The 22,727-nt window shown below is 51.7% G+C and overlaps 1 protein-coding gene across 1 annotated transcript in view; it reads right to left on the reverse strand.

Moving 5' to 3' along the window:
• GCN1 (GCN1 activator of EIF2AK4) overlaps positions 1–22,727 on the reverse strand; it is a 56,902-nt gene that overhangs the window by 11,609 nt on the left and 22,566 nt on the right. Inside the window, exons 19-45 of the mRNA XM_082668252.1 lie at positions 22,229–22,418; positions 22,013–22,137; positions 21,071–21,249; positions 20,368–20,461; positions 19,062–19,175; positions 18,749–18,947; positions 17,397–17,552; positions 16,747–16,928; positions 15,413–15,493; positions 14,936–15,079; positions 13,872–13,999; positions 13,513–13,702; positions 13,250–13,320; positions 12,425–12,590; positions 11,879–12,073; positions 10,549–10,795; positions 10,009–10,130; positions 9,582–9,696; positions 8,298–8,477; positions 5,757–5,977; positions 4,251–4,319; positions 3,911–4,049; positions 3,626–3,822; positions 3,283–3,425; positions 1,880–1,997; positions 1,551–1,766; positions 352–516 (exon numbers count right to left, since the gene is read on the reverse strand). Of these exons, the coding sequence (XP_082524378.1) occupies positions 352–516; positions 1,551–1,766; positions 1,880–1,997; positions 3,283–3,425; positions 3,626–3,822; positions 3,911–4,049; positions 4,251–4,319; positions 5,757–5,977; positions 8,298–8,477; positions 9,582–9,696; positions 10,009–10,130; positions 10,549–10,795; positions 11,879–12,073; positions 12,425–12,590; positions 13,250–13,320; positions 13,513–13,702; positions 13,872–13,999; positions 14,936–15,079; positions 15,413–15,493; positions 16,747–16,928; positions 17,397–17,552; positions 18,749–18,947; positions 19,062–19,175; positions 20,368–20,461; positions 21,071–21,249; positions 22,013–22,137; positions 22,229–22,418 (4,146 nt within the window). The remainder of the gene's footprint in view (positions 1–351; positions 517–1,550; positions 1,767–1,879; positions 1,998–3,282; positions 3,426–3,625; positions 3,823–3,910; positions 4,050–4,250; positions 4,320–5,756; positions 5,978–8,297; positions 8,478–9,581; positions 9,697–10,008; positions 10,131–10,548; positions 10,796–11,878; positions 12,074–12,424; positions 12,591–13,249; positions 13,321–13,512; positions 13,703–13,871; positions 14,000–14,935; positions 15,080–15,412; positions 15,494–16,746; positions 16,929–17,396; positions 17,553–18,748; positions 18,948–19,061; positions 19,176–20,367; positions 20,462–21,070; positions 21,250–22,012; positions 22,138–22,228; positions 22,419–22,727) is intronic.

Below are 22,727 nucleotides of genomic sequence, written 5' to 3' on the forward strand. Positions count from 1 at the left end.
TTTCTCCGCTAAGTGCACCACACGTGTTAACTGAACTGATGTAGTGACACAAAAGGATTACTCTTGGAGCAACCTCAGGAGTGGTGAGGGAAAGACTATCTCCAATCTCCAAAAGCTACTCCAGGCCTCTAAATCGCTTAGGTCTTATAGCCTGTAAAACTGATGGGAAAGCTGAGAGGGAAATTCCAATGCACTGCGGCCCTGCCAGCACCCCGCTGCCAGCAATGCCCTCTGGAGCGAGGTTCGCATGTCCCTGAGGGTGAAGTGTCGCTAGTGGTGCAGTTTGTCCTATAACCTCCCTGGCCCTCTGAGTCAGGTGCAGGACCCGCAGGGCCCTGCGGAGATACTCACGGCGTCCCGGCTGGTGGACTTCATGATCTCGCTCAGCCCAATGCACACTCCCTGCCTCTCGTCACTCTTCCGAGACCTCAGGCCTTCCTCAAGGATAGGGATGATCTCAGGTAGGATTTTCTCCCCTAACTTCCGGACGAGATCTCCCAGTGTCCTGGCTGCAATCTGTCGGCAGAGCTCAAGTCAGGACATCGACTCCCTGCAAACCCCAGGGCACCCCATGCACAACTCCAGAATGAGGGCCCTGGAACCTCCCAGACTTTATCCAAGCCAGACTTAACTTTCCCAAACGCTCTTACCCCTGGAGAGCCCCCACGGTGCTTGCAAAACATGACAAAATAAAATGATCTCTCTGCGTCACACACACCTACACAACCTAAAGCAAAAGCTGGCACCTTATATACGACCAAGAAACTCATCATGTGCTGCCCAGTCAAGGGCCGATTTCCCTGGATCAAAAACTGGGGCCTAGAAGTCACTTAACCCTCATGCTCTTGCCCAGGAAAGCGGACCCTGAATTTGGGATAAACACTTTAAGGAAAAAAACTCATCTCCTCTGAGGCCTCATGCAAACCCTTCTTCAGAGCCAAATACACATCTGCTTGCCAGGGATGGGGGTTGGGGGTGGGCCAAAGAGGACTGGCAGGAGCGATCATCAGCCCTGGTGGGCCTCTCCTCCAGCTGCACCGGCCTTCGTTCAGCCCCTGCTGTTGGCCGCATTCCCGCCCACCTCACGGCTTGTGCACATCCCATCCTGGTATCTCAAGCACTAGTCCCTTGGTCTGGAACAGTCTTTCATCACCTCCCCACCCATTAATGCTCACTCATCGTTCATCTTCAAGCATCACTTCTTCTGAGAAGGTTTCCCTGACCCCCAGCTGGTTGACCTGTTATAAGCATTAGCAGTGCCACATAGCACTTGCCATAGTTGCATTTTCCATCTGTTTTTGTGATTATTTGATTAACATTCATCTCCTCTACCAGACTGTAGCTCCACGAGGCTGCCTTTCTTCTCCACTATCTCCCCAGGTCTTGGGCCGCTGCTTAGCACATAGTAAATGATAAATATTTGTTGAATAACTAAGTAAATAAATAAATGCTCCCGTGTTAGATAGGGGACCCTAGGGACTCTCCCATCCTCTGCAGGCATCAGAGGCATCAGGGGCTGCTTGGTCAGAAGCAAGGCCTGCGAAACTTACCGTTCTCTTATCTGCACACGTGCTGGCCAGGAAACCCAACAGGAGCCCAAAGAGGGTGGGCAGGATCTCACGCAAGGTGCGGGGGGTATTGGAGACCACAATCTTCCAGACGTGCAGGGATGCTTGCCGCACAACCAGCTGGGTGTCAGAGCGGCCCATGTACAGGCCTGCTAACACCCGGTTCCGCCGATCTACCCCCAGGGCAGTGATGATTGCCTGCAACAGTGGAAAGAAGCAGAGAACACGAGGTGGTGAAGCCTCCACAGTGTGAGTGCCAGGGAGTCTCCCTACCATCAGCAGAGGGAGGAAAATCAAAATAAGGCACACACCTTGTTGGACTGGGCAGTTCCGAAGTTATCATCTTCAGAGGCAGTTTCTGTGGTCATCTTCCCTGTGACTCCTGAGATGTGGAACAGGAGATCCCCAAGGAGCTGAACAGAGCTGAACCTGAGGAGGCCAAGAACAGAGTCACACAGTCACAGGAGGCTGTCTCAGTGCACAACCAAGCCACTGGACAGAAAAGAGAATAGAAGGAAATGTACCCAAAACACTCATGGCGGTTCTCTTAGAACAGGAGAGGTCACAGACGATACTCATTTCTTTATAGTCTCCCACATATGTTCCTTCCAAGTTATCTACTAATGAACATTACTTTAATAATAAAAAAGGACATTTTTTAAAAGCAGATACAAAAATTTCTATAATAAAGTTATTAAAAAGAGAGAAGAGAGCACAGAGGGAAGTATTAACAAGAAACCAGGAATGTGGATCATCAGAACTACAGACATAAGGAGAGGCCTAGAAGGATAAACTTTTGTTTCTCTTTAAATTAAATTAGATTTATTGTTGTTGTTTTTTTGGCGGTACGTGGGCCTCTCACTGCTGTGGCCTCTCCCGTTGCGGAGCACAGGCTCCGGACGCGCAGGCTCAGCGGCCATGGCTCACGGGCCCAGCCACCCCGCGGCATGTGGGATCTTCCTGGACCAGGGCACGAACCCATGTCCCCTGCATTGGCAGGCGGACTCTCAACCACTACGCCACCAGGGAAGCCCAGATTTATTGTTTTTAATGATTACAGAAATACCATATTGAAATTGAAAATTCAAACAATACAAAAAAAATATAAAGAGAGTGTAAACAATCACCCAGACTCCCAGCACCCAGGCAACCACTCTGACACTCCAGTGACACCCTTGTACACATCACCCTCCCACACACACCATGTGTGAAGTGGGCCTGCACCACATACACCGGGCCATGGCCTGCACCTTTCCATCAACAATAGGTCGAGGAGCTTTCTGTGTCAGCTGACATAGTCCTTATGCCATTCTTTGTAATGGCCAAATCAAAGTTCATGGTGTGGATGTGCGATGACTTTTGTAAACCTACCTTCAGTTTTTCAAATGATAAACAATACCGCAACAAACATCCTTCTAAATACATCTTTAAGCACTTGACTAAATATGTCCTTGCAATAAAATCCTAGAAGTAGAATTTTCAGATTAAAAAGCATTTGCATTTAAAATTTTGACACAAACTGAAGGACTGAATAGAGAAAACTTTTTAGAAGAGAATTAGAATTGAAGACACTGCTATGGGATACTGGAGTTACAAAATGGTTAAAAGTGAGGGTCTGGAAAAATTGAGAGTTTTTCGCAGCATTTTGCTTTTCATTTCTCAGTTCCCCAAACACAGAACTATGGCCACTGGCTCTTTCCGCCTGAGTTCTCACCTTATTCTCCAGAGGTCGTCAAAGAGGCCTTGCTCCAGCTGGGGCAGCAGCAGGGCTATGGCCGTCTCGGCGTACATGGAGATGACCCGCTGGCCCGCACGCAGAGCGGTATCACGCACAAACTCGTTCTCATCAGCAAGAGCCTGTGCAAACAGAGGGTGGGTCAGCCAGAACTGCCTCCCCCTAGGCACCCAAACCTAAGAGGAAATGGGACTCCCTGAAGAGCAGGATGAGGACTCCTGCCACCCAGTCCCAATTGGCGGGGAGCCCTAGCTCTCTGGGAGAGTGCATGTGTCCTGCCCTCCTCAGTAATTCTATCCTCAGCATTTTCGCTGGTGCCTACTTTGAGGATACAGGGGATGATGGGTCCCACATAAGGAGTGAACTTGTCCCCGAAGGTGATGGGCAGGTAGTTGAACATCATGATATAGCCATCTCGGACGTGGGGTGCAATGTCCACTTTGCTGGCTGTAGCCACAATTTCTGGCATCAGCTTCTCCAATTTCTCCACCCCCAAGCCAGCCATGACCTCGGCCAACCCTGCAAGAAAAGGACAGAATGAGCCCATCAGATCTAAGGGTTCCCAGAAGGCACTGCCGGTCTGGGCCCTGGGCCCGCCCTGCCTCACCCTGCGCAGCGCCTGAGCGATCCACAGAGCTCTGCTCATAGGTCAGTGTCTCCATCAGCCACGGCAGCAAGTCCTCAAAGCATGACTCCCCCATGCCCTTCACCATGGCTCCAAGAGCCTTTGCAGACACCGTCCGCACCTGTCAGGTAACCAAGAGCAGGGATGGTGAGGAGATGTGGCTCAAGACCAGGTGACCATGCAGGAGCAAGGCGGGGTGCCCTAGGGTCTCCTTCCCTTTACCAGACAGACGCAAATGCAGCTTATAGGGAATTCTTAGGAATCAATTTTCTGGGACTGGGCTAAAATAACGAGCTCCTGCCCCCTTTCCTCCCAGACTCACCTCAGGTACAGGATCCAAAAGAGAAGCTTTCAGACCAGGCGTGACGCTTGGCAGGTAAGGAGCCAAGTCCTGCAATAACAGAAGAGGTGGCTCAGGGGAGGCCCAATTCCGGCTTTCTCCAGCCCTGCTTCACGGTGGACCCTGACCACACCATTCTGTTGACTAGGAGCGCTCACAGGGGTGCTTGTCACTGGCAAAGAACCCCCATCACTCCCACTGGTTCCTTGAAGGCCCATGTGATTGCTCAGGGAAACCTACAAGGGACCCCAGGCCCATCCTCAAGAGGTCGAGTGAGCCCCCAGATGCAGTTCAATGCTCTTCCTCCTCCTGGGACCAAGGGCTGCCCAGACTCAGGAATCTAGGAAATTCTTCTGGCACTCCTTTCAGAATTGCATTATCATCTTTTCACTCTCTTCACCTTAAAAGGTTTATGTCTCTTGATACGGCATTCAGCTTTCAGAAACAGTTTTAAATATAGAAAATGCCTTATGTTCACTGCAGCATCATTTAAAATAGCAAAAAACCTTGGACACTGTATGACCAACAATAGAATTATATAAGTTATGATATATAAACTCGTTGGAATATTACATAACTATTAAAAACTCAGTTTTATGAATAACTTGCTATAACTTAGAAATACATTTATGTTTGGAAATATCTTTTTTTTTTTTTTTTTTTTTTTGCGGTACGCGGGCCTCTCACTGTTGTGGCCTCTCCCATTGCGGAGCACAGGCTCCGGATGCGCAGGCTCAGCGGCCATGGTTCACGGGCCCACCCGCTCCGCGGCATGTGGGATCTTCCCGGACCGGGGCACGAACCCGTGTCCCCTGCATCGGCAGGCGGACTCTCAACCACTGCGCCACCAGGGAAGCCCGGAAATATCATTTTTTTACATGTAATTTAAAAACATTAACAATAATTATTTTAGCTTTTGGAGGGCTATGGATAAAATTTTTTGGTTTTCCAACTATCCCAAATTTCCTAGGATTGACTAACTTTCCCACTTTATCTCTTGTGCCCATAGCCTCAGCAAGCAAAGCAGATCTGTGGTAGTGAGATCACACATCCAAGCCCCTAGGAGCAAGTAAACAAACAAAGTCAATCTCCCAAACTAGGCTAATTTCCTCTGAGAGGCTTACAGAAGCAAATGCTTTCAATAAGAAAACACCGCAAGCAGTCAAAGCAGCAGCCGGTTTCCCAACACTCCTGAAAGGTCGTCAGAGGCAAGGCTGGACCTTTCCTCCCTGTCAATCTATAAAAGGAGCCCAGTGGGACAGGCCTCACCTGGGGTCTGAGCTAGTAAGGACTTGTATCGCTATGTTCTGGAAGATGCCCAGAGAGCCTAGATTTCTACCCTCCACCCCCAAATGGTCCATTTCTCCCCACAAATATAATCAGGGGCCAAATGCTCATAGCTCTCCTGTGTCTACTGTCAGTAGGGACTCTGTGCCCTAAACCAGCATCCATTAGTCTGTCCTGTATGAGCCCCAGATAGGCTGATACCTTCTGGTCTGTCAGGGAGTACATGTTGCCAATGATCTGGGCTGCCATCTTTCGTGTGTCCGTGGAACGGTCCTGGAAGGCTCTCTGGACAATGGGCATGATGAGGGCCAGGGACGGGGCATCAATGAAGTGGACAAACTTGGTATCCAGCAAGGTCTGCAAGCACTTCTGGGTCTTCCGAGAGGGGTCCGTCAGGGCATCCAGCAGGACTGGGGCAATGGCTGCATGTCCAAACAAGAGAGAGGCTGCTTTGTACAAGTCTATGGTGTGGCAAATCTGCTGGATCCCCAGCACTAGAGGGAGCCAAAAGAGAAGGGAGTCCAAGGTCACCCCTCCCTAGAGCCCCGCGAATCGCCAACTGAGGAAGCCAGCCTGTCTGCAAAGAGCAACTCTATTCTTGCTCCCCAAGAGGAAGCGGTGTGGGGACAGCAGCCATCACCCCTTTGCACTGCACAGTTGTGGTCTGGTGGGGCACCTGTGGGCTAGCTTCAATGGCACTGAGCTGCAGCCTCAGTGCTGGGCCTCCGTGGGAGAGCTACTTGGACAACATGGATCTTATTCTGGAAGCAGCAACCCAAAGTGGTCTTGAGAAAAAACTGTTTGGAGACACCAAAGGCCCCTGAACCAGTGGTGGGAGTGAAGCACACAATACTCAGAGCAGCTAAGCCCAGGTACAACAAGCTCTCAAAAGTTCAGCACCATCAGCCCAGCAGAAGGAATTCCAAGAGGAATACCTGGCTTATCTTTTCCACAAACCCAGGGAATTCAACAACTACAAAGACACATGCTGGTCAAGACTTTTAAGGGAATTCCCTGGCAGTCCAGTGGTTAGGACTTGGTGCTTTCACTGCCAGGACCCATGTTCAATCCCTGGTCAGGCGACTAAGATCACGCAAGCCAAGCACGCAGACCAAAAAAAACAACAACAGAAAACAACAACAACAAAAAACTAATAACTCAGTTAAAAAATGGGCAAAGGATTTGAACAGACAGTTTTCCAAAGAAGATATGCAAATGAAAAATAAGCACATGAAAACATGTTCCACATCATTAGTCATTAGGGAAATGCAAATCAAAACCACAATGAAATGCCACTTCACACCCACGAGGATGACTGTAACCAAAAAGACAGACAATAACAGAGGTGGCAACTGGAACTCGCATACACTGCTGCCGGGAATGTCAAATGGTACAGCTGCGTGGGGTAACAGTCTAGCACTTCCTCAAAAAGGTAAACAGTTACCACATGACCCAGCGATTCCATTCCTAGGTATCTAACCAAGAGAACTGAAATCATGCCTACAGGGAAAAAAAAAAAAACCTTGGATACAGACGTTCATAGCAATATTAACAGCCAAAAAGTGGAAACGACCCAAACATCTACCAATTGATGAATGGATAAACAAAATGTGGTATACTCATTCATTGGAATACATTATTGGGCCATAAAAGGAAAGAAGTACTGTTACATGCTACAGTGTGGATGAACCTTGAAAACATAATGCTAAATGCAAGAAGCTAGACATAAAAGGCCACACACTGTATGATGCCATTTACGTGAAGTGTCCAGAATAGGCAAACTCAGAGACAGAAAATAGATTAGTGGTTGTCAGAGGCTAGAGGTAGGAGGGGAAATGAGGAGTGAATGCTAATGGCTGGGTGTGGGGTTCCTTTCTGAGATGATGAAAATGCCCCGGAACTGAACAGCAGTGATACTTACATAATTTTGTGAAAATGCTAAAAACCACTAAGTTGTACATTTTTGAGAAGTGAATTTTACATTATACAAACTAGTCAATTAAAAAAAAAAAAGGCCCCAGGCTGGATTCTGAAAATGAAGGCATTCATTTGATAGAGATGAGACTATTCTGGGACTTAGAAATCCCCAGGGGTGTTGGACATTGTAAACAACAACAAAATCCACATCTACCTATTCATCCCTTAAAAAACAAAAACAAAAACCCATCATTTTCTGAATGAAAACAAGTCTGGAAATACTCAGGCTGAAAGGCACTGAATGGGTACCGATGTTCTATGCTGAAGCTTAAAAATTAACAAGTACAGTACTGGTCAAGGTAGCTGGCTGGGGTTTGTTTCTAGAAATCAATCTTTCCCTAATTACTCAAGAAATAACCACAGTAAAAAGTAAGCTCCCTAACCCCTCTATCACAGGCCTCCTAGAATGAGAGAGAATAGAAAAGTTCCCCAAAACCTAACACTTTGGATGATGCAGATGTGGTCCAGAGCTTGTCATTTATCTGTTGACCTCAAGGCTCCCTTAGAGTCAAGCTATTTCTGGGCCAACAACTCAGTTTCCCTACCTGAGCAGTCAATGACTGCTCCAGACCAACAGGAAAACAGACCACTTCCAAACTACTTTCCACTTATTATCGTAGGAAAAGGGCTCCCCCAAATTTAGAGGTTACCTCAATGTGAACATATCTGTCCTCAGAGGGCCTAAGCTGAATGGGTGCATGTTCCCTGCAGTGTCCAGGGATAGGAGGAGGAACCGGGGCCAGTGCCCTCGTGGGAGAGGCGTACCCAGGATCTCCGGGTTCCTGATGACGGAGCCAATTTGCCTGAGCGCCTGCTGTCCGGCCTTCTGCACTTTGACGTGGGAGTCGGTGAGCACCTCTGTGAGCTTGGGCACGATGTTGGGTAGGCAGGACGACAGCTGCTTAGGAGCACAGTACGCCATCGCCCCAAGCAATTCCACTGACCCTGCAGACGGCAGACACACGCCCAGCATGAAATCACTGAGCACAGGTTGGCAAGTCGCCTGGGCTGGCTGCCCGGGCAAGGGACACACGGCCTGCTCCTCTGCAGACTGCTCCAGCAGTCCCGGGAAGAGGGCACAGGGTCGGGCTCCAGCCAAGCGAGCAAAATGCTCCTGAGGCCTGCTGAGCCTGGGCAAGAGGCTGGGCAGTATTGGGGAGAGTGGCCAGACCTGGCTTAGAGCTGACAGTGATCCAAGGTCAATTCACTGAATTTCTCTGGCCTCAGTCTCCTCATCCACAAATGAGGAGACTGATTAAGATTGTGATTTTTCAAGATGTAGGGGGAAGCCTGAAGGACTGAGGAGGAAGCCCCGATGCTGACCCTCCCCAAACCTGAGCAACTCTGTTTTACAAATTAGGATTCCAAATAAGATTACATTTTTTAAAAAGGGGTTTCGGGACTTCCCTGGTGGCGCAGTGGTTAAGAATCTGCCTGCCAACGCAGGGGACACAGGTTCAACCCCTGGTCCGGGAAGGTCCCACATGCCGCAGAGCAACTAAGCCCGCCCCGTGTGCCATGACTACTGAGCCTGCGCTCTAGAGCCCGCGAGCCACAACTACTGAGCCCGCGTGCCACAACTCCTGAAGCCCACGCACCTAGAGCCCGTGCTCCACAACAAGAGAAGCCACTGCGTGAGAAGCCCACGCACTGCAATGAAGAATAGCCCCCGCTTGCCGCAACTAGAGAAAGCCCACGCGCAGCAACAAAGACCCAACACCACCAAAAATAAAATAAAAATTGATTCATTAAAAAAAAAAAAAAAAAGGCGGTTTAATGGGGTGGGGAGAAAGGCTTTAAAATCACAGACCTAGCCACAGACAAGCCTTAAAGCTCTGCGATTTCCTGACTTAGGTCTGTGGCTCCTGTGAGAGGCCTGTTCTTTGCAAGAAAGCAACAAACTAATAAAGGAATGAGCTGCCTAACCAGAGTCTTGGCCTCATCCCTGGGCTGGGGAGCACACACAGCACAAGAGCTGTGGCTCTGGACCCCTGTAAGGGCAGTTTTCAGAACAGGAAGTTGAGGGAGGGAGGGAGGGAGTGGCCTTACCGGCTTTGGTCCTCCAGGATTCCTCCTCCAGGGCAGCCAATAAGGAGGGGAGCACCAGCTTCACCCCATGAGCACTCAGGTTGCTCATCACAGCCTTGGCACAGTCATCTGCAGCCTCAAGGGAGGAGAAAAGATGTTCAGGGGCCTCCTCGGCTACGCAAGGGTCAAGGCCTGATGCTGGACCGAGGGTTCTCCTGGTGACCAACGCTCACTGGGGGGGTCTACTGCGTCAGACCCTGTGCCCAGGCCCGCAGAGACAGCTGAGCAGGAGAAACATGGTTTCTCACCTCACAGGGCTTCAGTACTTCACTGGGAACCAGAGCAGTCCGTACCAGTAACCAGTGTCCAAGATGCGGGCAGAGGGCTTGCCAGCAGCAGGGGCCTCGAACCACTGCCAGCCATTCCCAAGTGCAGCCTCAGGACTTACCTCACGCACGTACTGGTTCCCATCCCCGAAGCACAGCAGCAGATGGGGCAGCACATGAACCACATACGGCTCGAAGAGCTTCCCCAGCATGGTGCAGAGCATCTCGAAGGCAAAGAGCGCTCCTGGGGGAGAAGGCAGGACGGCTGGGAACAGGATGTCCTCTCGGGGCAGCCACAGGACAAGCTCCCCACCACCTCCTCATCCTCTGGAAACACTCAGGGCAGCTGTGGGACTAAAGTGGCTGCCCCGTGAGGGAGCAGCCCCTCTACCTCCCCTGAGCAGAAAGGAGGTGAGAACAGGGAGCACTAACAGCTAGAATGGCAAGTCTCTCTCAGCTGAGGGTGTTGCTGAGTTAGAAAAAAGGGAAGTCCGGGCCGCATCAGCAAGGATGGGATGGAATGGCTCACAGACAGCTGCCCCCCCTGCAGCACACACACAAACGCCAGCCTTCAGCAGGGGAGGAAAAGCCAGATTCCCTCCTCTGGCAGCCATGGGGACTGACCTCCCACGCTGGGCGGCACCGAGCTTGGAGACACTCACCCTCTCGGCGGCGGAAGTTCTTCTTGTCCTGGATGGCATCAGTCAGCGCAGCCATCATCTCCTGCTGCTTCAGCGACAGGATGCCCAGGCCCTTTACCAGGCCCGCCAGCCCGTAAGCAGCCCCTTTGCGCTCAGCGTACTTGTCTGACTCCAGCAGCTGCTGCATCAGCCTCTGGATCATCCCTCCAGCGTCCTCCTTGATGGCGGGGACGAGGGGCGGCAAGCAGCTGGCCACGGATTCCTGGACCTGGGGGAGGGGCCCGCCGCGTCAGTGCTGCAGCTCAACCACAGCCAGGCCCTGGCAGCCGATGCAGTCTTCTGCAGCACCTCACCCCTAGACGTCCCCCAGCCCCATCTCAGCCACCCACCGCCTGTCAGACCACACAGAGCATCGGAAAGGCAGATGGTGGTACAAGCTCATGCCTGACCCGCATTCCGTCAGGGTGCACGCTACATCTGTTAGCCAGGAGAGCATCAGCCATTACGGTGCTATTTCTGGTCTGAAGAGAGAACCTAGGCCTGGGCAGGTGGGGTAAAACCTCAGGAAGCTTAAACCCACTCACAGAGGAAGATCCAGAGAGAAACATGCTACTGTGCCTCCTTAAAAACAACCCAAGTCTCTCAGTTTTCAAATTTGTCAGTCAGGGAAATGGGGCTGGGCCTTACAGGGCCAGGTCCAAATCAAGCAGTCCCAAAAGATGCTGTCAATCGTCTTCCAGCCACAGCTCATGAAGTCCGACCAGGGCAGCGAGGCAGTCTGCAGCCAGGGGCCTGGGCAGGAAGCTTGGGAGGCCAGGTACTCTGACAGACTATTTGACCACAATTCAGTAAACCTGTGGTTTTCAACTGTGCCTTTGAGGAGGACCCTCTGGATTGTCCGAAATGCAAATAACAGAAAATACATGTAAATGTGTTTTTTAAATAAGAGAAAAAAAAAAATCCTTTGCACTGTGGCTTGGAGGCTGCATCACAAGGCCCCCAAAACATATAACTAACGCAGGGAGAGGATCAGGAAAAGGCTAACACAACAAGAACGATTCATTTTTTTTTTTTAAACCTCTGTATCCCCAGGGACAGGTTTACTCTAAATGCAAAAAATGACTCTTAGAAAATGAGTAGAAAAAAATGAAAACATCTAAGAGGTCTACTAGAACAAAGTAACAAACTAACTCCCCCTCCAGAGGTGAGTATTCCTGACTATAAACCAGGCTGTCCCGAGACGAGATGACTCCTCGCAGAGAACTAGGCCTTCTGCACCCTGATACCCGACTCTGTCCCTAGAGTCCCACTGCCCACCCACAGTTGGGGCCCCAGGCCAGGGGGCAGGTACCTGTTGGGAGGGGGTGGAGAGAGCGGCGATGAGCTTGGCGACAATAGGCTTCACTTTGGGGTCGCTCTTTTCCAGGTGCTTGGCTAGAGAGCCCATCAGGACCACCACGCTCTGCCGCACAGCGTCATAGCTGGCATCATTGGGTGCGTTCTTCAGGAACTCCTCAAACACCGGCAGCAGCGAGTTGACGTTCTCCTGGAAAGCCAAGAGCTCCTGGATCCTCACATCAGCCCATAGGCTGTGCCTGGGGATGACGGTCTCTGCCCCAGGACCAAGCCCAAGTCTGGCTCTGGGACAGGCATCCTAACAAGCTAGCCAGCAGTGCCAGCGGGTTTCCCAGTCTTCTGGCAGGACTGCAGCAGACTTACAAGAATTTAACACCCTTTTGGGGGGGTCTTTATGACTCAAAAGAAATACAAATGGAATTTTCCACAGGGGCTAGTGCCCTGCCAGGATTTCGAGCACTCAGCATCCCTGTGGCACCACTGCTCAGCCCACCTTGGCCCAGCCTTCTCCCCACCTCCTCAGCTAGCTGAAATCTTTTACCTTCCCATGCGTGTTGAGCGTCTCAAGGGCTGCATCTAACATGCACTTCCGGACATCTGGGTTTCGGTCGTTGAGGGCATCAGGGACAAAAAATTGAAAGAGTGGCTTCACCTGAGAACTGTCCAAACACTGGGAGAGCTTGTTCAGGGCCAAAGCCAAGCCACACCTAGGAAAGAAGGGGGAGCATGTCAAGGGGGCAAGGGCAAGCCAGAGGCCTCCTCCCCTGCTGGTGGCACCTATCCCAGTATGTCACTAGGAGAGTGAGCCTGCCAACAGCAAACACTGCTTCAGGGGCAGAGCACAACACAGAGCCCAATGCCCTGTGCTTACCCACTGCTGTGCCCACTGGTGTGGCAACGGCCCACTTGTAAAACAGAGACCTCCTATCTGTCCAGAGTTTACCTCCTACAGGGTGACCTTGGGGAGGGGACCAGCTCTGCCTCTGTTTCCCCATGTGTGAGTGCATCGCCTACCCCTCTCCCTCCAGGGGAGGAGGAAAGGGAGGTGAAGGAACCAGATGTGAAGGCATTCAGAAGTGGACATACTCTACAAAGGCTAAGTACTATTATTCTTTCAGCTACAGCAGTAAGGAGGGGCCCAGGGACCTCTACAGAAACAGAGTCCCTCGGAGGAAAGGAGAAACATGTCGTCTAGCTAGCCAGGAAGAGCCAGAACTTGAACTCAAGTCTCTGACTCAGAGGGAGGTCTTGCTGTTTCCCTCCGCTGATCCATTATCCCATGCTGCCTCTTCACAGCACCCAGCCCAGCCAACCTGCCACACCTCAGAAAGCACTGAGTGGTACAAGGCTGAAGCAACTGTTATACCTGGCTTCCCACTGATCTGGAGGAGATTCTGAGATAACTCGTCCCAAAGCATCCAGCACCGGGGGCGGCCGCTGCAACAGACAGGTTGATCAATGCACTGCAGTGCTCTCTCCAATAAAGCCAATGACCCAGGTGAGACGGGAGATTAGGCACAAGCCACCCTGAGCCACAGTATGGCTCCTGTTTGGAGCAGGTGGGAGGTTGAAAATGGTCCAACCCACCCTTACACACCCAGACTGCATCGCGGTGCACAGACGACTCACATAGAGCTTCTCCTGGTAAATCTCCATAAGCCTGCCCATAACCTCCGCCGCCTGCCGCTGGTAACGCGCCACTGCTTGGGAGAGGGCTTCAGCCCCGGCCTGCCTCACAGCTGCCTCATGATAGATGACGTCGTCGATGAGCAAGGAGCAGAGGTCTGGCTGCAGATCTAGGCCCATGGTTGACCAGAGCCTGTAGCAGACCAAAGGCGGAGCTGGTCAGACAAGGATCTGCAGCACGGGCCCTGCCAAACCCGACCACCCGACCCTTTTTCCCTCTGTAGGCTGAGCACGCTGGGTCCAGTTATTTCATGAGGGGAAAGAGAACAGAGCAGGAAAACCAGCCTTCCGACGGCTCTCACCTCTCTGCCAGCTTCCGGATCTCCTCCTCCTTGTCAAACTTGACCACCCAGAGCCTCCGCAGAAGGTTCAGGCCATTCTTCTCATCAGTATCAGGCGCTGGCAATACCATGTGGAGTTCCAACAGCCCCTGAGAGGGGGTGGGACCACACCGTGTGAGGCATGACCTTTGGGAAGAGCCTCTGACCTGTCCCCTACCACCCTGCCTCCCGCTAGGGCTGAACCGTCCAAGACGTAGCCATTAGCCGCACGTGGGTCTCCACAGTGAAATCATTTAAAACGAACTCTAACTTTTTCAGCTGCACCAGCCACATTTCAAGTGCTCAATAGCCATATGCTGGCTGGTGGCTGCCACACTGGACAGCACAGATGTATATTTCCAGCCCTGCAGAACATTGCACTGGACAGCACTGGTTAGGGAATGCCATGAGTCAGTTCAGCTCATTAGCTGCTCTTCAAAGAGCTTTTCTTTCATGAAATGATGGCATATAGCGGTAGAATCTTTTCTAACATAAAATTTAAAAATTTAACTCTAAACACGCAAGTCAGACAAAACCTCAGAAAAAGGACATTCCCTTTGTTTTAGGAACTATCTGCCACATTGCCATTGTTTTTCAAATTTTTACCAAGGACCAGTGCAAACTCTGTCACAGAGCAATAGCAGGAGCCTGCAGTCTGGCATCTGGGAATCAATGTCTCATACTCCAAGGGGATCCTTTAGCTTTGGGTCCCAAAGCACCAAGAGAAAGCAAGTATAAGGTAGTAGGTTGAAGAAATGAACCAATCCTGTGAGTTACATCTGTCTATAAAAGTACCAAGATCCACATTCCGTTTTAGAAATTAGGTGAAGTCTTCCGAGGTGAAGAAAAAAATAGGCAGTGATACATGACAACTGCTTAGCTGTTCCAATTCCTAGAATGACCCCAAACCACACTCTGTGACCTCTCCTCTTTGCCTCCAGGACACGCTGGTGCATATGTGCGGCATCTCCCATCAGGGCAGCTCGAACAGGGACGCTGAGGGACAAGGGATGCCAAGGTAGCCCCAAGAGGGAGTGGGCACGCACCCGGAGCGCAGTGTCCCGCACACTAGCACAGGGGGACAGCAAGGCGCAGAGCAGCACGTCCACCTCCTCCTGCTCTGCAAAGGCACAGCCATCCTCGCCACTGCTGCTGGCACACAGGGTGGTCAGGGCGTCTGAAGCCAGAACCTGAGGAAGACATCCATCCGCTGGGCTCAGTTCCCCAATTTTTTTTTCCTACTATGGGGCCAGGCAGGGGAGCCAGGTGATGGGCTGAGGAGCCCAGGGAGGAATCTGAACTGAGAACACCCACCCCACAGCCGTACTAGGGCTCAGACCCCAGCGCCAGGCCAAGGCCAGTGGCAGGACCCAAGCAAAACCCCTCACCAGCTGAGAACAGTCAGGCTGGCTCTCAAAAGCAGCCCTTCTGCCCAAGGCCAGAACTGAGGGCTGAGAGAACTAGAACCTGAGGTTGGGGTCATGAACTGAGTCACAGCAAAAGCCAACTGGGAACCAGATCACCTGCAGTTGGGGAGAGCCTGTGCCGATCACCCAAGTCAGAAGGCGCAGCATGGCCACACGAGGCAGCAACTCTGGGCCATTCTAAGAGAGAACAGAAGGTAAGTCAGGGTGAAGCTCCAGGGAAGGTATGTAACCAAGTCCGGTGGCACATGAAGCAGCACCCTCTCACCCACAGGGGAACATTCTGGGTCATACTGCTGACTCCACTGTAGAAACCCTGTCAGGTTTACAACTCAATCCACAGGAGCCAACCCCAGTCAACCAGATCTTCAGGGACTAAAAATAAATAAACTCTTAACCTTGGTTGAAACTCACAGAATATGAAATACAGGTGGCCCATAAACATATGAAGAGATACTGAACTTTACAAGTAAAGTAAAAAAATGTGAAATAAAACATTACACCATTCTTTCACCCATCGTTGGCAAGATTACCACTACGTGAGGTTGTATTAGGATTGGAGAAAAGAAAACACTCAGTGAGGGTATAGCTCAGAACATGTCACAGAACCTAACAATTCCATGCCCAAGAATCTGTCCTATAGAAATGTTCACACAGTGTGCAAGGGACATAAATGTACAAGGGGGCACACCACAGCGATGTTCAAAATATGGAAACGTTAGAAACAACCTAAAAATATCAATCAACAAGTAAAAAGTTAACTAAACCATGGTGAACCCACAGCATAGAACCCCACGCAGCCTGTGAAATTAGATCCATGTGACGTGGATCACATGGATCCGGACACCGGAGGAGACCCACAGAATATCGTCCCATGAAAGAAGGAGTGCAATCCATTTTTGCTTTACTGTGTTTGTGGGTATGAGTTTTGAATGTGCTTAAAAAAAAAAAAGTCCACAAGGGTATAGGCTAAACTGTTAGCAACAGTTACCTCTAGGGAGTGGCATTTCTCTTTTTGCTTCTGTACTGTTGGAATTTTACACATGCATTACTTTGGCAAATTTTTAGAACATAATCTATTAAAAAGAAAACTCCTCAATGAATGAGCTCCAGTCTCACAATCATAAGCAAGTCAAAGGGAGAGAGAGTGATCAGAACTATCTTCTGAGTTAGAAACAAAACAATAAATTAATACAAAATCCTTCAACTTCTTTGGGTCAGAAACTATCAGACACAAGAGACCCATAAGCTTCTGTGAGGTCTTGACAACCACACTGAATAGAACATTTGGGTTCTCCTCACCAATGGTTGCTGCTATAGGTATATGTATATGCTGCATGACCTCCCCCCCAGAATTGTTCATGGGAAGCGTCAGAAGCCCCTGCCTCCCCAACGCCCTCAAACCGAGAGGGAGCCGAGCTCCCCGGGCCAACCTCGTCCACACGCCCTGGCGGGCTGCTGGGTGAGGCCCTCAGCTGGGCGTGGACGGTGAGGATCTGAAGAATCTGGGCCACGCGCTCCTCCTCCTCCTTGCTGTGGTGGGGCATCTCGGTCAGCACCATCTTCAGAAACGGGAAGACTAAGGAGAAGGCTGGCGCGGACAGGGGCGCGGCGTCTGTGAGAGCAAGAAGCAGATGGATCCTGTAGGTTGGGCAGGACCCCGAGCACGGCTGCCTCAGTGTCCATCCTCAGGGCAAGTGGGTGGGGGGAAGGCTGGAGGCCCTGACACCCTGAAGCATGTGGCATGACAAGAGGGATGACAGGCAGTAGCCCAGTTCTAAAGCCAATCCTGCTCCTACCCCAGACACTGCCCAGTTCCACAATGTGAGAGTTAAAACAGACAAGTAGCTTCCAATGGCAAGAACTAAACCCTCAGTGGGGGTCACAGTGACTCAGAATACCAGGGACCAGACTCAAAAATCGTCCATCCCCCCTTTTTCAGATGAGGAAATTAAGGCCAGGGAGGGAAGAGACTCACTGGAGGCTACAGCCTCAGGAAGCCCCGGGGTACGGAGCGCCATAGCTCGTGCAATCCCTGCACGGTTCACACTGCCTCGTGCCCTTTGTCCGTCCTGTCCCTTACCTGGTTCTCCCTTGCCTGCCCTGCTGGTGATGGTGTGACTGTGCAGCAGGGTCACCGCCCTCTTCACGGCCACCGACAGCTCTTCCTGGCACCATGACTTATCCAGGGCACATTCTGGCTTCAGCAGGCGCAGAGTCACGTGGCTCACCAAAGTTCCTGTGTCCAAGAGAAGGGACCCAGCAGGGGATGATCCTCGCAAAGACACAGAATCTGGCCCAGGTGCAAACCAGGGACCCAGGGCAGAGATGCCATGTCCCTCTGACTTAATAGTAATCAATTCTGCTCTGCCTAAGTATCCTCAACCTAATTTCTCATTTCATCTCCAGGACAGTGCCAAAGGGTAGGCAGGCCGGCAAGGAGATACCCTTCTGACACTAAGGAATTAAAAGTGCGCTGAGAGGAGGCATAAGCCACCCAAGGGTTATTCAGTTGGGAGTTATTCAGCTCTATCCATGTGGTCCTCCCACCTTCCATGCAACAGCACAGCCAGCCAGGTAATACTTCCGGCAGGTTCTATGTGTACTGCCTGACTCCAGCCTCACCCTGAAGGGAACATACCCCTCAGGCTCAAGGTATGTTCATCCTCAAGGTCATTAAACAACCCATAAAGCGAGGCCTCCACAATTCCCAGCCACCCCACTTGGTCTTTGTTTCTCCACAGCCAACAGAAAGCTAAAGGCCACAGAGACCTCTGGTCATCCACATGTGGCTGCTCAGGAGCTCTGGGCTACAGACAGGCCACGTGGCACCAAACCATCCCACTGCCACTGAATTTCAAACTGCTACAGGGCTTCCCTGGTGGCGCAGTGGTTAAAAATCCTCCTGCCAATGCAGGGGACAGGGGTTCGAGCCCTGGTCTAGGGAGATCCCACATGCTGCGGAGCAAATAAGCCCATGCGCCACAACTACTGAAGCCCGCGCGTCTGGAGCCCTTGCTCTGCAACAAGAGAAAACACTACAATGAGAAGCCTGCGCACCGCAAAGAACAGTAGACCCCACTTGCCACAACTAGAGAAAGCCCGCGCACAGCAACGAAGACCCAACGCAGCCAAAAATAAATAAATAAATAAGATAAATTTATTAAAAAAAAAAACACTGCTACAGAAAGATCACCGACTAGCATCTAAAAGTTGGCCCTCAGAATGAAGACTCAGCAGACATAAAATGGGAGAGAGGAGGCGGCACTGTGTGCTCCCAAGGATACGCTGCTTGAGATGCCTGAGGCTGTATCCATAGGAAAATAAGTCAGTAGCCTAGGTCACTGCGTGCCTCCCCACGAGCACTCGGGGGCATCTCTGTCCACCCCCATCCTGCCCCGGGGTCATGCCCACAGCCAGTCAACGAGGACTAACCCAAAGTCTTGAGCCTAGGGGTCATGACACAGGCAGCTAAGGACAGGAAAGGGTTCTTGATCCTGGGAGCAGCGAGGGGAGATTTCAACAAGGGCAGGAAAGAGTCGACCAGGACAGGGATGTACTGGGTCAGGCCGGACGGGTTCTTGGCCAGGATGGTGTCCAGCAGTCCTAGCGCCGCCTCCAGCTCATTGTCCAGCTGTAAGCAGAGTCACCCCAGAAGGCCAGTCAGCGGGGCCCTGCCCCAGGACAGCGAGGAGCAGGCGACCCAGCACTCTCGTGGCACAGGCGTGTGGTGGCAGCGACTGCTTACCTCCTGCAGCCGCCTCCGGATCTGCGCCTCCTTGTCCAGCTGGGCCTGCAGCATCTCCTTCTGTTTGCTGGTCAGCTGCACCTCCTCTTTTATGCCTTTCTTCTTCTTTATCTCCTGAAGGGAACAAGCAAAGCAAATCCATCTCCAGGGAAAGGAACTCCCTCCCTCCCACCAAGCAGGGCACGCTCAGCTCCCCAGTCAGCACCAGGACAGCTCTATGTCTGTGACCTGGCCCCCCAACCTGCCATGTGGCCTCCCCTACTCCCACAAGTCCACAGCCACCTGGTATCTACAGAACAGAGAGAGCAGTAGAGAGGGGATTTCTTGCTGGATTCTCTACTAACAAACACAAGAAGGGCCTTTACACGTTAGAGAAAAGAAAAGTCCCTCCAGGTGCTGAAAAGGGTATTCTGGTAGCCATGCAGCTTCAGCCTCCCCTCCTGCCAGCCCGCCCTACAGACACTCTCTTCCAGTATAAGCTAAGGTCCTGCAAAGACCGAGAGCACTCATTCATTTGATAAGTCTTTACTTAGCACCTACATGGTGCCAGGCACTGTTCTAGATGCTGGGGAGACCGTGAGAAGAAGACCAAGTCTCTATCCTCACAGAGCTGACAATCTAGTGGGTGCAGGTAGACCACGAACAGGGAAACAGATACATAAACAAGGTGACTTCAGATCATGACCAATGTTATGAAAGGAATAAATAGGATGCATAGCAAATGAGAAAAGGCGCGGGGTCTACTCTGGATAGGGTGGGCAGAGGGGTCACCTCTCCGCGAAGGGGATATGTGGGCAGAGACGTGAAAGACAAGAAGAACCCAGCCTTGTAAAGACTGAGGGAGGACAAAAAACAAAAAACAAAAAACAAAAAACAAAAAACCGAGGGAGGAGCAAACAAAGGCTCTGAGACAGGAAAGAGCCCTGTGTGCTTTGCTCCTGTCAGAACCAGTTCTGTCACTGCCGAATAGAGCAATAAACCACGATGCCCCAGCGGCTACACTGTGCCAGGCCCTATGCCTACTATCAAGAGGACAGATAGGTCCCGGCCTTCCAGGAGCTGCGGGGACAGGCATGGAATCAAGCAACACCACTTAGCAGAGGAAATACATGAACTACTGCCAGCAGAGAGAAAAATTTGTTGTCCTTGAGTTGGGCGTAGAGAAAGCTACCTGAGAAAGGGCAGATAAAGAGTGTGGCAGTAGAACCCAGGATCAGTGGGGAGGTCGGAGGAGTGTGCCATGGGTCAGGATGACCCAAGACACCCGCCTGAGGCCACCCCGTGTGTGAGGCCTCCACGTACCCACCTCCTTCAGCTCCAGCTCGATGATCTGCTCCTTGAAGGAGTAAGCTTTGTTCTCTCGCTTCATGTTGGCCTTTTTTATGCTGTCCTGCTGGGCACTGAAACACCAGAGCAGGTGATCAGCCAGGTTCAAAACAGCCACCAGGCCCTTCAGCCTCCCACCAGCCATAAAACCCCAGCTAGTTTTTAAGTCATATGCACCAGGAAAGTGCTGGATACTCTACATGCTCTTGTATCCCAGGCCTAAGTACTGTGCCTAGAACACAGCAAGCACTCCTCCAATCAACAGATAGATTGTTTCATTTACTCCTCACAAGACCCTACAAAGGACACATAGTCTCCATCTGACAGGCACTTCTCTGGTGGTCCAGTGGTTAAGAATCCACCTTCCAATGCAGGGGACGCAAATTCAATCCCTGGTTGGGGAACTAAGATCTCACATGCCATGGGGCAACTGAGCCCAAGCATTACAACTACTGAGCCCGCGCGCTCTAGAGCCCACGTGCCACAGCTAGAGAGAAGCCCGTGCGCGGCAACCAAGAGGGCGCGTGCTGCAGGGAAAGATCCCGCATGCTGCCACGAAAGATCCCGCGTGCTGCAACTAAGACCCGACGCAGCCAAATAAATTAATTAATTAAAAAAAAAAGGAAAGAGAAAAAAAAGAAAACTAAGGCTTGGGGCTATTGAGCCCATGAGTGGGGGCTCACCTCTGGATGATGGATTTGTCGTACAGCTCCCCGGCAGGGGTCTGCATAATAGCAAACTCCTCCCGTGTCACCTGGCACAGCGCTGGGTTCTGCACGGAAGCGGTGATGGTGCTGATGAGCTGAGGGAGGACCCGGTCTGGGGACAGGATGGAGAGGGAGCCCATGGCATTCATGGAAGACTGCCAGACAAACATAGACATGGTCAGTGAGCGCCACAGCTGGCACTGGAGAGGGGTCCTGCCAGGTCTAAATGCCCCAGGCAATGGCTCCCCTTCTTCTTGCCACTGCCTGCTCTTTCTGAGCACTGCCTACTAGAGTGGACAAGCATAGTGTGTGTCTGCCTTCTCAGCGAGCTGTACCTACCTGGTACTAGCACCCTGATTTGGGGGACACATTCCTCTCCCAATCTCATCTCCGTGGTTCAGGTGGAGCTGACCCCACCCTCTCCAGAGGTGGGCACGTGACCCAGACCAGGATGGGCCTCAGGATAAGCACAAGACCCAAGTCAGGTCAAGCAGGGCAGTAAGACCCCATGCCAGCTGAAATGACTGGAAAACGCAAGCTTTTCCCACTGGAGCTGATGGGGGACAAGAAGCCTGGAATAGCTATCCTGCTACTAAAAAGGGGAGACTGAGAATGGAGCCCATACCGTGGAAAGCAGAGATGGGACACAGATGGATGAGACAGAGAGATGGACAGAGAGCAAGAGATACACCACCTACAAGGTCCTGAAGACACCTGAGTCCCTGTCCAGTCACATCCTGGGTCTTACCAGTTAGATGAGGGAACAAGCAAGTTCCCTATTGTGCTCAAACTAGTTTGCACTTTCTGCCACATGAAACCCAAGGGTTCAACCCATTTTTCATCACACCTTCACCTGTTTCTCTGAATCTCCCGTCTGGACTCTGACCTGAGACCAAAACCAGCTCACATGCCAATTACCTGGTTCAGGGGGCTCTGTGTGGTGATCCTGGGAATGATCTGATCCAGGTGCCTAGTAATGAAGGCTTCCGGATCGATCTTCATCCTGGCAAGAAGTGCTGGCCACAGGCCAGATTGCACAGCGACTGAAGGGAAGGGGAGCTCTTTGAGGCCTTCTGCCCGGCCTGCTCCTACAACACAGTCCCCGCCCCTCCAATACCCGCCCCAGGCACGCACCTAAGGACGGGTGGTGGGAGATGATCAGCATCTCCTGGGCCAGCTGCTCTGTGTTGGTGACATCACCTTCCAGCCCTGGCACCCCAGAGATGATGCACAGAGCCTCCTGCAGGACCCGCGGAGGCACGTAGGCCTTGCCCGCCTCAGTCACCTCCCCAGCATCGGTCACAAGAGCCTCTAAGGGCAGCACCTGTGGGGAGACAACACATGAGCCCCACTGCTCAGAGCCCCGTGCAGGCCTGGCACACAGGAGATGAAGATGCCAGGGAGGCAGCTGCCTCTCATTCATGTTGTTCTCTGGGCTCCCTGCTGGTGTGGATACTGACACCCAGTGCCCGGCACTGGGACCCACAGGTTATGAGATGGGCCTGGAAGGAAGCACCTAAAACAGCCCACAGGGGGAAAGAAGGCAACAGACACTGGTCCAGGGGACCTACCCTGAGACTGCAAGTCTGTCACTGGCCCACATCCCTCAAGCAGGCTTAGGGAAGGAGGGAAG

This window comes from Grampus griseus, assembly GCF_964374135.1.
Source record: "Grampus griseus genome assembly, chromosome: 12".
Lineage (NCBI taxonomy): Eukaryota > Metazoa > Chordata > Mammalia > Artiodactyla > Delphinidae > Grampus > Grampus griseus.